This window comes from Dipteris shenzhenensis, chromosome 7 (genome assembly GCF_047967505.1).
Source record: "Dipteris shenzhenensis isolate YYH24624 ecotype China chromosome 7, Dip_SZ_1.0, whole genome shotgun sequence".
In the NCBI taxonomy this organism is placed as follows: Eukaryota; Viridiplantae; Streptophyta; class Polypodiopsida; order Gleicheniales; family Dipteridaceae; genus Dipteris; species Dipteris shenzhenensis.
Genome location: NC_141602.1, coordinates 33,183,857 through 33,200,442, shown reverse-complemented (window position 1 = coordinate 33,200,442; position 16,586 = coordinate 33,183,857). Strand labels below are relative to the sequence as shown.

Below are 16,586 nucleotides of genomic sequence, written 5' to 3'. Positions count from 1 at the left end.
TGGCAGTGCCAGCACACTACCACCTCACCAGTCCATGTCTTCATGCCATGTGGTATAGTGCGAGACAAGCACATTCACCTCCTCACAAGCTCATAGGCACACTGCATGTGACCACCCACTGCTGCATCATCAATGCATCCATCAACATTTTTGGGCCCTCTTGTGATTAAGAATTGGCCTTTCTTCCGAGGGCTGTCTCTTTTGATACAAGTGGAATTTGCTGGTGCTCCAAAAAGAAAAATCGCTCTCTAGGTCATGCTCTACGCATCTGTCACCTCAGATCTCACATCTAGGATTTCCAATTTGCAATACTTGTAGAAACATCTTCATTAGAACCCCTCCTGATCAAATCGCATCCTCTTAGAACCCAGCACAAACCAAATCAAGATAAATTTTATTTTGCTACTTTTTCATCTTGATCAATGTGTAATTAATTATAGGACTAAATACCTTAGAGGAGAGCACTCCAAAACAAGCCAATTGAATCCATGTCCAAAAATTCCGAGTAGTTCTCAACTGGCATCAGTCCCTACAAAACCTGTTCATCAGTATTCATCTCACACATATTGATACCTATTCCATTCTGGCAGATTCAACCTTGTTGACTCACTTGGCAGTTTGGGTTACCCAGCTGCACCTTTGCACTCACATGCCACCTTGTGAAGTCACTAGTTCCCTATTTGGCATTGGTTTCTACATGTGAGTTCTACATGCAACTCCTACATGCAACTCCTACATGCGAGTTCTACATGCAACTCCTACATGCGAGTTCTACATGCAACTCCTACATGCGAGTTCTACATGCAACTCCTACATGCAACTTCTATATGCAAGTTCTACATGTAGAGAGAGAATGTCTTACAATTCCTACATGTAGAGAGAGAAGCTCTTCAACTTGTATAAATACCCCATAATGGAATGAAGCCCACACTCTTTGGGGCATTGTGTTGAGTTCTACTTTGGTATTCCAAGCAATTGTCTCAAGTGTCCATGCTTCCTTGCACTCCACGTCCAAAAGCATGTCCTAACCTTGCAACTCCTCCTCCCCTCTCCTCCAACATTGTAACCCATCCTCTCCCTCTTCCTTCTCCTTCTCCCTCCTCCTCCTCCTCCTCCTCCCTCCTCCTCCCTTCTCCTCCTCCCTCCTTCTCCTCCTCCTCCCTCCTCCTCCTTCTCCTCCTTCTCCTCCTTCTTCCTCCTCCTCCTCCTCCTCCTTCTCCCTCCTCTCTCTTCTTTTCCCCATGCTCTTACACCTTCTTCCTCTCCCACTCCTATGCTCCCCCTAAACCCTTAGTTCCTCAACCTTTAACCTCCATGATCTACAAGGGAGACGAGTTCTCCACCATGTACTCTACCTTGAACCTTGGAACCTCTTCTAATCTTTGGAACCTCTCTCTAAACCTTGGATTCTCCTTCTAACCCTGGAACCTCTTCTAAACTCTGGAACCTCCTTTTAAACCTTGGAACTCCTTCTAACCTTGGAACCTCCTTCTAAACTCTGAAACCTCCTTCTAACCCTTGAACTCCTCCTAAACCTTGCAACCTCCAATGAAGGCGGAAGCCTTCTTTACCTCAACCATGATGATACACATTCCTTTTACACATGCATGCACTATGTTTGCTTACCACACTTAAGCCTACGTCTCTCATTGGAACATGACTCGAGGTCCTAAGCTACACGTATACTACAAACGACAACCCCGATATATCTGTAGGTGACAAAAAGCCTCAGAACCCCTCATACTAAGAATACCCTGCTCTTCCCGCGGAAGCCTTGGGAAAGAGCCAACATGCATATTAGTCTATCTTGTGTGCACTCCTCCCTCTCCCTCTCTCACTTCCGCTATCACTCAAGCTAGCAAGGGCATGGATACCATTCATCCCAACTACCAAGCATTGAACACAACCCCTTAAGCCCTCCCACCCTAGAAAAGGTAGATGAGGAAGTTTCAGGCAGCACGTCAGTGGGACAGTCACTCTTGAGACATAAAATGTTTGAAGAAGATCCCACCTAGCACTAGACTACAGAAGAGGACCCGACCTTTTCTCGTTTCGAGGAGCTACACTTTGAAGGCCACAATCCTATTATGCACCAGATTACAAAAGAGGACCCGACCTGTTATGGTTTCGAGGAGCTATACTCTGAAGGCCACAATCCTATTATGCAACCTTGAGATGTGTCAGGGCTAGCCACATTTTTGTCAATGGAGTTAAAAATGCCCATAGTAGCCCTATTAAGAGGGAGCCCCATCCTTTGGAGAGATCTCTCCAACTAGATGAATGGAAAAATGGTCACCCCTGAGGAAGTGGCCATCAAGGTAGTCGAAGCCACCGTAGAAGGACCAAATCTAATAAAGATTCTAGTCAATAAAATTGGGCGAGTCTTTCGAAAGCAACAATACTGATGTTGTACTCCTGATCACCTACCAAATCTAGAGTGCAACATGGATGGAGCAGCGGGTGCTAGAATTGTTACCAAACAATGCTAGATCAAGTGGGGAAGACTTGAAATCAAAAACACCAATTTGGTTGTCAAGCTAGCCGATGGAGTGATAGCCCAACCGGTTGGGGTTTTGAGGGACATTAAGATCAAAACTTTTGGCCTCACCTACCATGTTTGGTTTGTTGTAATGGATTTCCATGGATGATTGAATGGATATGATGTTAGTTAAGAAGACTCTTATGTGAACATCAGGTCTAGTCCATGACTGGTCCTCAAATAGAATCTATGCAAGGATGAACAAACCTAACTCTTGACATATGAGGTGATACACAATAGTTGTGTGGAATTGCCGATATTAGTAAATAACCATAGCGTGGCTAGTAGATTTTATGTTATGCCTATAGGTGTAATGGATGAATTTATAATCCTGAAAAGAGCCTAGTATTGGGCAATTAACCGCCAAATTGATTGGTGAGAGCACATCACAACATTAACACAAACGATGGTTGTACCTTGGTCATTTCAATTGGTTCAAGAGCCTCGGACCCGAGGCTTCCCCTTATCCATAGGATCATCAACGTGCCTGCTCCAATCCATAAGAAGGCCCCAAGTCCCCTAAGCACAATTAGAGCTTCCTCATCCACCTCTATCAACACCCATGCGGTATCATATACTCCCATGACGATTCCATCACAACACATACTCAAAGGCCCACTACAGATAATGTAGTAGGTCGTTAGGCTCAATGGTGGATTTTATTTCTGAAGCATGAAGGATTTTGGAGGATGTATTCCTCGATGAGCGTCGATTGATGTGTCAACCCCATGGTCTTAGCCCAATTTTGAAAAGACACATGCCTCGGACCTGAATATTGCAGACAACTTTCCTGAGGTCTACTTTTCAGAAGTGGGATCCTCTTATGCCCTGGCAACTCAGATGGAGGAATATTGATACCTTCTATGAGCCCACGATGGAAGAAAATGATCAAAGGCTCCACTCTAAACTTGTCTTTGACCTCAACACCAAGCCACAATTTTCCCAAGTAATGCGGCTATATATCAGTATGTGAAATATTCATGGTCACCACATCTAGACCTTTCAAGACATGTTCTAGACACACTTTTGGAAGCCTCTCCATCTGTTCTGTAGAATCTTCCACACACATCACATCATGAACAACACTCTCAAACCAAACATCATGCATTGGACACAATCCAAGGATGGATTGTGAGCAGGAAGGGGGGCATGTTAACTTCCATGGGTAACAATTCATGCAAGTGCTAGGTGATTGTAAAGATTAAGCAAAGAAGTAGAGAGGATGTGAGGAAGGCTATATGACATCCGCCTTGGAGCTGTATGGGCCCAAGTGCTTGTAAAAAAAGAGTGAGAGAGGTGAAAGAGAGTACAGGGTTAGCCCTCCCTTGGAGCCGTATGGGCCCAAGTGCTTGTAAAAAAAGAGTGAGAGAGGTGAAAATGTGTTTTATATAAATCATGGCCAAAAGTTTGACTTTGGTCTTCATTGTGTACTTGCAACCTTTTGGATTATGAGCTTTCTCATTCTCTCTACCCTCTTGTGAGTGATACTTCTTGCTTTCTATTGTGTGTTGAGTAATGGAAAAACATAGTGTCATTTAGAAGATGGTGGGGTAAAGGCAAAGGGAGAAGGGAGTAGGAAGGGTGGGAATGGAGGAGGAGGAGTGGGAAAAGGGGTGTGGAAAGGAAGGGGAAATCAATAGAAAATAAGGGGAGAGGGACGTTGATTGAAAATCAAAGTGGCGGAAGTTCTAATGGATCTCAAGAAATTTTTACCAGTTCCAATGTGTTGGAGTTAGTGCCATTGATATGTTCTCATGTTGGTTTGAAAAAAATATCTACTTTCAAAGGTAATATGTTTTCTAAAATAGAAATGCTTTTCATGTTAGTAGGCAAAGAATCAGCTGGGATCAATAGATTCATCATTACAATGAGGCCCTCTCTTAGTAACAAGAAGAAGATGATGAACACTCCAAGAACTTTAATTGCATAGAGATATCTGGTTGTTTGTAGAATCATGACCTCCCTCCTATATATCCTATCAAAGAGGAACCCTCTTGAAGTGGTTGTTTGACTCCAACTCTGGGTTTTATCTCGAGTTGTGCTCCCTCCTGTTGGACCTACCCTTTGGTGACTTGTTGTTTTGATCACTTATCTTGACAGATCTCTATGTCTTCACACTTAGGAGTTACAATAGATGTCTCCTGATGCTTTGACTCATGCGAAAAGTTGTGGCCTATTTTTTTGTAATGAGCTGGTGACCTACAATGTATAAATCTCTTGGGAATATATAATACAAAAATATTTTCTGCCCCCCCCCCAAAAAAAAGTTGTAATGAAAATTTGAGGGAGAGATGGGGTACCGAGGGGGAAAAGATGGAACAATTAGGGAAGGAGGAAGAGGGAAACATGACGGAGTGGAAGAGGGAAGAGAGGAAATAAAAGAGAGAGGGGTGACAAAAAAGAGAGGAGCTAGGGAAGAGAGTGACAGAAGGAAGGAGAAGAATGGATGGGCAGAGCCATTAAAGAAAAGGGTGAGGGAGATGCGGGAGGGGTACGGGGCGATGGAAAAGAGAGAAAGTACAAGAGGGAGGCGATGATAAGTGAGTGTGCACGTGCATGCGTGCATGTGTGCATGCGCACGTGCACGCGCGTGCTCATGTGCGAACGCGTGTGTATGTGTGTGGGTAGCTGGTATTACTAAAAAGTGCGTGTGCAAGCAATTGTGGAGCACACTAACTCGCACATACAAAAGAAAAGGATAAAAATATTTGACAAAAAGGATGCACTTAATGCTCCATGATTGCAACCACAAATACAAAATGCATATGTGCCAAAAAGCCTTCATTTTTGCACTCATGTAAGTGCATGCATAGTTTGAAAGTCAAGTCCTCTTATTAAGCTTATGATGGCAACCATGTGGTCAAAAATACAAATTATGAGAATAGGCCAAGAAAATTTGAATAGCTTGAGCCATCTCTAGGCCACAAAATAATTTTGAAAGCTATCCCAATCTTTCAAGTAGATTGGGCATTCTAAAGTACATTGACACACATAGCTTAGTTTTATGGACATTGGTGAAGCACGTGAGCACACATAGCTTTCTCCCTATAAGAGAAAGTGATGCATAATAAATGCTTTACGTGATAAAAAGCTAAGGGAGGATACCTGTACATATCATGTTAAAGGAGACTAGATAAAGCATGCTTCTTTTGATGTTACATGTGAGTTCTACATAGAATAATGCCTTTGGATGTGGCTAGTGTAGGAGCATGGAGGGGTGCATCTTCCATTGAACTCAAAAATGTGTCTTAGAGGGTGAATCTCCAATTGAAATGCATTCAAAAATATATGAACTAGTAGAAAAAGAGGAAGCGAGGGGCAAGAAAGGCAAAATGGGGGGCAGTGGATGTGGGTAAACTAGGAGACTGAGGATGTCCCTTTATTTATGAGGGAGGCCACCCCTTCCCTCAAATTTATGACGCTAAGAAGTTTAAAACCCCTATGTGCGGATAAAGGATGTCTTGTGGCCAATTCCCCTCTTTGCATAAAATTTTGAAGCTATCCTTTGAGCTTGACTTGTTTGGGACATCAAATGAATTTCTTCATTGAAAAAGAAAGGCCTTTTCAAATAAGTTTCAAAGTTATATCTATTAAATGATTTTTTGGGAATAAGGGGCTTTAAAATAGGTGGATGGAAAGTTTCTCCTTAGGTTAAGTTATCTCTATGGAATAATCTTTTAAGATTAAGGGCCTTTGGTATAGGTAGATGGGAAGTATAGATTGCATGAAAATTTGAAGCTATCTCTTTGATCTTAGCATAATTCGTCTATATCCACCTCTTTACATAAAACATCAACTGAATTTCTTGATTGAAAAATAAAGGCCTTTTCGATTATCTATCTTTAGGTACTTTAGAATAGGTATATGGGAAGTATAGATGAAAAACTAATGGAGAAATTAGGTGAGAGCTTGGAGGCTATGCGCTACATTGGGGGTACACTCTTAATAAACCCCATATAGTGTTGATTGAAAAATAAATACCTTTTCGATTATCTACTTTAGGTCCTTTAGAATAGGTATATGGGAAGTAAACTAATGGAGAAATTGGGTGAGAGCTTCCGAGGCTATGTGCTACATAGGGCGTACGCTCTTTTTAAACCCCCTATTTTCTTAATTTTGGTAAGTCTCTAAAATTTTAGGCAATTTAGTCATATTTTAAGTCACGCTCCCATCGTTCGATCCGTTTCTTATGTAAATGGTCTCATAACTGGATGTGGCTTAAGAGTAATGCAAGAGGTTGCAAGAGATCCACTTTGTGCATTGGAAGAGGACCATCATCTCGGTCCGGAATTTCTATGATTTGTACAAAAAAATTGTTTTTTTCAGTGAAGACCAAATCTCTTGACCGAAAGCACTCGTGTGTTAAATTGCAACCTACCACATACTAGGATGAATTTCCCATCGAATTCCCCCAAAACAAAAACGCTTCTACGTATGGGAAATACAATCTCCCACAAAACGCTTCTTCATACAATATCTAAGGGAAATACAATCGTACTCCCATGTCTTGTCTTGTGATGAGGCGTTAAGAAGGCTACCAGGCCAAAAAACGATTTTCATGCTTTTTTGAGCGTACAATGAGTTAAATGGGGTGGTGGCGTGGAGCGTGCACGCTCTCATTTTTATTTTTCTCATCCCGCTAGACTCTTCTTCGTTCACTTGGTACGCTCAAGCTCATCAGCTATGGCGGCGTCGCCGCCCCCCCTCCTCTCCAAACAGGTTCTTACTCCTCCTCTCGCTTCTCCTCCCTCCTTCTTTCATTGCCTAATTCCCTCGTTAATATCCTCGTCGCTCAGTATACATATAACGTTACTTCCCTGCTTCCCACTACGTCGTCGTTTTACCTCCTTGCACCTCCTACGATCACTTCTGGTTCCATTCCTCATCCTTGCTGTCCCTCCCAGCGACGCAAAACTCTCGTAGCTGAAGACTTTCCCCTTCTTCGTTAATTCCACATCGCATTCAGCTCGTAGCTGAAGACCTTCGTTCGTTCAACTTCGCATTCTCGTAGAACGACCAACTCGCTCTAGAAACCGACCGTGCTTGCCTTGCCCTGTACATGTGTAAATCACGAGATTGAATAAGAATTTTCGAGTTTTTTTGCTTCTTTCTGTTCCCTTGCGCGCGCCGTGCCCACTTCTATCACACCCTTGGGCTCCCAAATTTTTGACATCGAAAAAGTATGAGGAGGTTTCAAGAGCCCAGCCTGATACACTCATCGTCGCTGAATACCGCGAGTTTCTGTGCTTCAGGATTACGAAAATGGGGACTCGCAACCGAGCGATCTGGTTCAGCCGCTACTTGAATCCAAGGATGGAATGCCATACAGGCCGCTCAACCTCGTGCTCCCGTACGTAACCTGTTTTAGTTCATACTTTTAGCACGCAGGACTATTGTCATCATCACCGTAAGCACTGCTGTATTAATTACTCTCTGTTGCACGGATGACGTTCCTGTCACTCCGTCAGCTTTATTGCCGTTCAAGTCTGGTTCAGCGTCTCAAATTCATGGAACTTGACCGTGAGCTTCACTGCTAGACTCTGCTGCGTTTGCTTGCTTCAATTCAACTCTCAGCTCTCTTGTCATAATTTGTACAGATTCTTCTTCCCGGCTCTAGGGGGTTTTCTTTACGGTTATGATATCGGTTCTACCTCCGTTGCTACCTTGTCTATTGAGGTATGCAGCTCTTGTCTTGCAATAACAGCATTTCCATTATCTAATTTCATATGGTCATTCAAAGACTCAGCTGTGTATCGTCCCAACTTTTGGGCGCTACAGTCACGACGGAGTTATCAGCAGCATAGGAAACGTGGGCGGAAATTTTAACTCGTCTGTCCTTTTATGTTGATTGCAGTCCTCCACTTTAAGCGGAACGGATTGGTACAATTTGTCATCTGTAGAGATAGGACTTGTGGTGAGCTATTCGACGAGCACCTCTGTCCCCGATTCAAAGAGGAGTCAAGCTTACGGGACAAGTTTTTGTGGATTTAAGGTTCTGATTGAGCATTGGACGGATGTGATTTGCTGTCGGACATGCAGGAAAGTGGCTCACTATATGGTGCGCTGGTCGGATCAGCCTTGGCTTTCAGTGTTGAAAATTTTCTCGGTAAGTTAAGCTTTGCTCTATCACTTCTCTATGACACATTTTCTCAAAAGAAGAAGAAGAAGGCGTAGTGTAACATCTCTCCGAACCATGTTTTCCTGCAATGGAAATTGACGAGTGCCCGTGCCCACATGTTGTGTGAAGGACGGCGAAGACAGCTGATTGTCGCTTCACTCCTATACGTCGCAGGAGCTTTGGTTGAAGCCCTGGCCCCTGACTTTGCTGTTTTAGTAGTAGGAAGACTGGTTTATGGCCTCGGCATTGGTATGGTGAGTATCTATCTCGTCTTCTTTCTACATCTTCTTCTGTAGCACGTCAACGCTTTCATGTTCTTGAGCTTTAAGCTGGCATATTAGTAATGAATTAAGTTCAATTGAAGTTGAAAGTATTAGGTGAAAGCTTCATGTGAAGAACGTTAAAACCAGCTATGAGTGTTCACACGAGTCCTCATATTTGAAAGCAGTGCTTAAATTTGCTGCACACCTCTAGGCTTCATAAAAAATTCCGTGAAGTCTTTGAAAAAAATTCAAGCTTCAAAATGAAGATGACACTGAGTACAAATCCCTTTAAGTTGATGCACGGACTGCGAGACTGATGCCAGGCCCTCCAGATTCGAGAGTAGGGGTGGGATACATATTAGTAGTATAGTAGACAAATTCTAACTAGTAACTATATGTATGTATATTATATGTTGAAGTCCTGGAGATAGGCTTGAGCTTCACGAATGCTGCGCTGTTGAAATTATTGGGCGTCATATGAAGCCCAAAAGTCTAATGAAGCTCAATCTGTGCAGCAAATTTAAGCACTGTTTAAAAGAACTAGTTGGAACCTCGAGTTGCTGCGGCACACAAAATAAAAAACTCATGACTAGTTCACCTATCACCACCTTAAACATCATTGGAATTTGGATTTTTGTGTTTGTTTCTACCAAGTTTCTATCCTCCATAAAGAACGGAAACTAATTGCAAACACCCAAATAGCAAGGCTGTTTATCACGCCAATGAGGTTCTAGCTTGGCTGTGGGTGTGTGTGAATAGTGTGCGTGAGTTCGAATACTAGATAGGCCCCTTAAGGCACCGCAACACAAAAGAGGACGTTGACACAAGGGGAGAAATTTGAGGACAAGTGGTATCTTGGAAGAGAAGAGCCTTCTACATGTCATAAAGAAGGAGCTCTTGGATGGAGGCTTGAAGAGGAGGTAGGCTTTGAGTGGGAAGGAGGTGGAAAGACAAGAGGCAACTTTGGGAGGAAGGAGGAGATGGAAGGTCAATGGATGGAGGAGACAGAAGTTTAGCTTTAGGAGAAAGGAGGAGATGGAAGGTCAATGGAATGAAAGGAGGAGATAGAAGGTTTCCGAGCCATGGGTTATGACTTAGCCAAAATTTCAAAAGCTAATCCAAGTGCGCAAGGTGAATTGATTATAGCAATTTGAAAACTGATCAATGCATGTGCCAAAAGGAGCTTTGAGTATTTGAAACATGCATTTGTTTTGGCCTTGGCCATTTCTCAATTACTTTTTGGTTGATTAGTTTCCTTGATTCCAGCAAAGCAAACAACCAAGTGCTCTATTGGATCCAGATAAAGGAAGCAAATTGGATTCCTAAATGTAGCATTTATTAAACAAGCCAACACGAAATCATTCAATATCTAGGGGAGAAGTAGGCCTATCTTGCGGCATTTAATTCAGAGACTACCATTGTTGGATTACTCGAAACTTTTATACTGTATAATCTATGGAAGAATAGAGTCGCATTTACAGATGGAACTAAGTGGAGCGATCATATTAGTGCCTTTGCACAAAGTGCTCCATACGAAAGTGGAGACATGGGTGGCGATTTCGATCTAAACCCAAAGACTCTCAGGGTAAGATGATGAACACAAATTAAATCTCTTGCAACCACTTGCATTACTCTTAAACCATAGCCAGTTATGAGATAAATACATCAGAAATTGATCAAACAATAGGATTTTAGTAACTCCCTGAAGCAAATGCTTTCTACGGGGCTGATTGAGGGAAGATCCACCTTCAGATGGTGAGTGGTTGAGGATGGTCATGTATCTTTACCGGTGCAAAGCACAGGTTCAGTACTCGTCACTCCTAGCGAAAGCCTTTCCATCGTCAAGTTTGTCCCACTCCTTTATTGTTGCATCATGGTCTACAGTAGACACCTCTTTGGATTTGCATATATATTACGTAATTGATTTTGCATTTAAAGAGGAGCTCTCTTCAAATCCTTTATTTTCTTTTAATTATTATCCCTTAGAAATTTGCTAGGTTATTATATAGCCCGTCTCACATTCCTGTATGTTTGTCTTGCGAATGCCATCTAGCAACTTTGTCTTGCTAGTATCAACATGACCAAGAATACAAGATTGCAAAGTTCTCTCTTGAGAAATATGCCTAACCTTACCTCTTCTTCATTTTTGCCCGATTCTTCGAGTGCAGTCTCATATTCACTCCCTCAAGTTCTCAAGGAGGAATGGCTGGTTGCTGAAACAGGTTCTACAAAGGATTTTTTCATGGTGACATTGGCTTTTCGGTAAGTAAGAGATTGCCAGGAGGCTGTAGTATTTGCACGCTGTGGATCTCCTCGAAGTGGAAGCAACAAAACCTCAGGCTCCGAGGTTCTCTCATCCTAGTATGTGAGCCCTTTGCAAGCGCTTGCATTCAAAATGCTATCAGTCGTCGCATCAACGGCAAATGTACAATAAGCGCCTTTGAGCAGGCCTGTGCACATAACTTTCACCTTAGTTGCGTTTATGGTTCTCACGAATACTCCGTGTTGAGGAAACTAGTCCTGTTGAATCATCTTCTCTAGATCATCTTCCAACGAACTATCCGATACAGGGCTAGATTGCTTTTTTGCTCCGCTTGCCATGGCTGTGAATAAGCAATGGATGCCTTTGGGATTGGTGAAAGCCTTCCAATGGACTCATTGCATCTCTAAACAATGTAGACCCACTGTGGAAGTTTCTCAGTGCTCACAGCGTTGCAGTATGGAGATTGAGTCCTTCCATGATACCAAGAAAGCGAAGCTCATGAGAGCCTTTGGTTCCCCGCTTCGAAAGGCTCCATCATCTCGAGGCCATATTGGATGGTGTTAACGAGATACAGTCACACCATAACAAATTTGCAGCCAACTCAAAAGCCTGAGCACCTCAAGGCAGAACTGACTTGAAGATATCTTTCTCGGTATCCCTTGATTCAAAAACTAACCTATTGAGACGTGAAAGACGTCCCACTTCTCGACAATCAATGATTCTTTCGCCCTACACTTCCAGCATCCTCCTCACCTCATTCTGATCTCGCCCTCCCTTCATCAGCCCCCTTGCTTTCGTTCTCGTCCACATGAGTTGAGCTGCATCGAGCAGACAAACTTTATTCATAACCATGGATATATATACAACGGGAGAGATAGGACTCGCCCTTCAAATCCGTGGCGAGTGGCGCACTCTCATTATTCCTGGAGTCTAATGCGCCAGGTCGCCAAACTAACCTGTCAACCTAACAAATCTACCATCCTAAATCAACGGATTATATGATGACACCACATATGATATCACCTTTTTACATCACTCCTACCCATCAGATAATCTGTTGTTTTATTGTCTCCTACCTGAACGTTCAATTTGAACGTTTTTATCGACTCAACCGACTCGACTCCTACCCAAGGACTTTATGCATCTGGTCCTCTTAATGTCTGCTGTTCCGCTGATCCGCTCCCACCCAGCAGACATCCAAAAATTCGACAAAGAAGACAATGGCGATCAATAGCCAATGGTTTGGTGAAAATGTCGGCGAGCATATCTTGCATGGGACAATAGGCAACCTGAATTTCTCCATCAGTGAGAGCATTGCGGATGAAATGATGACGGACTTGTATATGCTTGGTTCTTTTATGAAAGGTGCCATTTCCTGAGAGACAAAGTGAGAGACAAAGTGCTCCTTGATTATCACTTAAGATACAAAGTGGAGCTGGTGAACCTTGATGAACTTCATGAAGAAAACGGTTAAGCCAGATGGCTTCTCGTGCTGTAGAGCTGAGAGCAATGTATTCGGCTTCAGTGCTGGAGAGGGCCACACATTCCTGGCGTCGAGAAGACCAGCTGATCGGGCCGCCAGCCAGTAGGAAAACATAACCAATGGTGGAGCATCGGGTATGGGGATCTCCGGCCCAGTCAGCATCGACATACCCTTGGAGGAGAGATGAAGAATCGACATAATAAGAAATGAAAGCAGAGAGGGTACCACGTAGGTAACGAAGGATACGTTTAAGGGCAGCAACGTGCTGTGAATGAGCAGAAGAAGAAAAAGGACTAAGATAGGACACAGTAAAGGCAAGATCGGGACGTGTAGTCAACATGGCGTACATGAGGCTACCAAGGATTTCTCGATAAGGAAACCCAGAAGAAGGAGATGAGGGATCAAGAGGAGGTAAGAATTGCATGGGGGTAGAGACAGGATTTGAGTATTGAAGACCCATTGTCGAATTAAGGAGGATACATAGTGATGTTGAGAAAGACGGACACTGGAGAGGTCAGGAGCCCAATGAATACGCATACCAAGAAAATGGGATACGATGCCTAGATCTTTCAAATGGAAGTGCTGCTGGAGAGCAGTTTTTATTTCAAGGATGAGATTATTGCTGAGAGAGAGAAGGAGTAGATCATCAACATAAACAGCGACTATGCAAGAGATTTGGGCATCAGTTAGATAATAAATGCCAGGATCAGCTTGTAAAGGGCGAAAACCATACTGTTGAGTGAAGAATTGATCAAGCTTTTTGTACCAGGCACGGGAGGATTGTTTGAGACCATAAATAGCTTTGCGAAGTTTGCACACGAGTTGTTCGAGACCATAAAAAGCTTTGCGAAGTTTGCACACGAGTTGTTACTAGGAGCAATGAAATACTCAAGTTGTTGAATGTAGAGATCCTCTTCAATGTCCCCGTGAAAGAATGTCGTCGTCGCGTCCATGTGGTAGACTCTCCATCACTTAAGTATTAAAAGTGGAAGAAGAAGCCGAACAGATGTAATACGAGCAACTGGAGCAAATGTGTCAAAATAGTCGATATTTGCTCGTTGGTTGAAACCTTTGGCCACTAAACGAGCCTTATACCTGGCAACAGAACCGTCTTCATTATGTTTGATTTTGAAGACCCATTTTGTGGGAATAGCGATTCGACCTGGGGGCAACTCGGTCAACTCCCATGTGTGATTGTCGTGAGTGGAAGCCATCTCATTGCGCATGGCATGATGAGCATCGGGACATGTGAGGGCAGACCGAAGCATTGGAGTCTCGAAATCCTCAACCGAAAGGCCAGTCTCAGGCATTCTGAAGGGAAGAAGAAAATCCTAATACTTGAAGGGAAGCCGTTTCTCTCGAACTAGACGAGGGGAAGGACGTCTGGGAGGTGGCGGGGCGAAGATGATATCTGAGGATGGAATGGGAGGTGACTGAAGATCCTGTGAAGGGAGCAATGGAGGAGGCACTAAGTGAGTGGAAGGGGTCGGCAACAATGGCGGGGCAGATGAGGGATCCAAAGTGGGAGAAGTCTGTGAAATAAAATCGGAAGGAACATCAGTTGGAGCTTCATCGTGCGAGACAGAGGGATTGCCGAAATGAGGATCTTCAAGAAAATGAACATCACGACTGCGGATGATCTTGTGGGAAGTAGGACAATACAGGCGATATCCTTTGGAACTAGCTTGAAGACCCACAAGGATACAGACACGAGATTTCGGTTCCAATTTGGAACGATCACAATTCGGAACGTGCACAAAGGCATTACATCCAAAAACTTTGAATCTTGATACGTCGGGCTTTTTACCTGACCACCGTTCTTCCAATGTCTGCTCTGGGTAAGCTCTTGTAGGTAAACAATTGTAGTTATTATCGAAGAGGATGCAGCGAATCATACCACGGTTCGCGTTCAGCCAAATCGTTTTCCTGAGGGGTTGGTGTGGACGTGCGTGAGTTAGCGTACGATGCCCTGTCAGCATTTGTCACTAGCAGCTAAGTAGATGACGGGTATATGAAATGGCGGGTGTAGGTACGTAGGTGGAGAATTTTGTGGCACGCCCTTCCGGCTGTGCTCATAAATAAGCTACAACAGTAGCATCAGAGTGTGCTTACAGTGAGTGAGTCATTGTTTTCTCTTGAGTCTTCACAACATATCTTTACTTCCCTGCTTTGCATCTGTTCACTTTCACATCCATTTTCTCTCAACGTAGTATCAGAGCATATCCGTGCATACTATACGTATCATCTTTGCTCTTTTGTCTACATCGTATCAGAGCAAGTCAAATCTTGACCTTGTGCCCTTTCTTTCATTCCTCCACATATCCTTTTCTCTGTTTAGCTTACATATGTCCCATGGCAAACGTAGACGCCAATGTTCCCGCTCCCCACGTTCCCCCCACTACGCTCATGAGCACCACCACCACCATCATAGAGAGGAAAAGTGTGAAACCCTTTGATGGCAACGACTTCCAAATGTGGAAGTGGCGCTTTGTAAATGCACCTCCGCGAATATGGCCTATAGGAGATTGTATCTGGCAAGACGAAGCTTCCTGTCGGGCAACAATAGGCGAGGAAAATGACGCGGAGGCAAAGATCCAATACAGCAAGGAGGAAGAGACTCTCCTGGAAAAAGAAAACAAGGCGATGTCGACCTTATGTTGGGCCCTGGAGGATGGCCCAACACGGCAGATCCGATCCTGCAAGAATTCTTCAGAAGCTTGGGAGAAACTGGTCGGACTTTATGAGAGTAGGTCTCCCATGACCCGACGGCAGTTGAAAATGCAACTAACAAGTCTGCAGATGAAAACGGAAGATGGAGCATTAAAGCACATCGAAAAGGTCCGATCGCTAATCGACGAATTGGCAACGGTCGAGGCATCAATGGATGACGAAGACCAGATTTCGACGCTCCTGAATAGTCTACCACAAGACTATGAAACTCTAATCGTCACCCTCGGCAACAACTTGGAGGAAATGAAGTTTGACGATGTGAGTACACGCATCTTGGAGGAAGAACTCAGAAAGAGCAAATACAAACATCAGCCTGATTCCGCCTACTTTTTGGGTGGGAGCAAAGCATACAAGCGATTCAATGTCGGAGGATCACAAAAACAGCGGGATCCGTCCACAGTGAAATGCTTTAACTCTGGAGTTTTGGGACACTATGCTTGTGACCAGTGCTCACCAAACCCGGTTGAGCATATAAAATTCCCTTGTTGAAATTGAAAAATCTCGGTTGGAGTTGATGGTTGCCTTTAATTTTAAGGACCAGGATTTACATATTTTAGTTATAAATCCCAGTAACACTATAAATTTTTATGGACTTTTATAATTTTACCCTAGTTCGATCTTCATGGTACCTTTAATTTTCAAGGCTCAGAAAAACATTTGGTACCTTTAATTTTCAAGGCTTAGAAAAACATTTTTGTCGAGCACTGCTCGTGACTGTCAGGAAAGGCGCACTAACAGTGATCCGAAAAGAAGATGTACTCAATGTGGACGATGCACTCTAGACTGACAATGGATCATCCACCAAGTGGTTCATAGATTCAGGCGCCAGCAAACCCATGCGACATTTGATGGTTGACCGTAACGAGGCATTCACTCAGCCTCGCACGGTCTGTATGGGTGACTCCAGTTACCAGTACCCAAAGTGGACTGGGTATTGGCAGCATCATCATATCTGCCCCACGAGGAAGGTACATCCGGCTCCAGGAGGTAATGTATGTTACTGGCTTAAAAAGAAACTTACTTTCTATCAGTTGCCTAGATGATCGCGCATATGTTACGACCTTCTCCCAAGGTCAATGCACCATTCGCAACGGCTCAAGGCGTCGGCATTCTCTGGCATCAGCGTCTAGGCCATGTCCACATGCAACGGCTTGCCGAGATCCAACGACACCAAATAGTCTGTGGCATGG

At 43.7% G+C, this 16,586-nt stretch overlaps 1 protein-coding gene across 3 annotated transcripts in view; it reads left to right on the top strand.

Moving 5' to 3' along the window:
* Positions 1 to 7,185: 7,185 nt before the first annotated feature.
* Positions 7,186 to 16,586, top strand: part of LOC147900245 (D-xylose-proton symporter-like 3, chloroplastic) — a 93,500-nt gene continuing 84,099 nt past the window's right edge. For all 3 annotated transcript variants that reach the window (XR_015541299.1, XM_087376841.1, XM_087376842.1), the window contains exons 1-6: positions 7,186 to 7,258; positions 7,792 to 7,889; positions 8,137 to 8,215; positions 8,394 to 8,453; positions 8,579 to 8,645; positions 8,787 to 8,911. Coding sequence is in view for 2 of the 3 variants with exons in the window: in XM_087376841.1 (XP_087232967.1) it covers positions 7,223 to 7,258; positions 7,792 to 7,889; positions 8,137 to 8,215; positions 8,394 to 8,453; positions 8,579 to 8,645; positions 8,787 to 8,911 (465 nt within the window). In the remaining variant the exon portion in view is untranslated. The remainder of the gene's footprint in view (positions 7,259 to 7,791; positions 7,890 to 8,136; positions 8,216 to 8,393; positions 8,454 to 8,578; positions 8,646 to 8,786; positions 8,912 to 16,586) is intronic.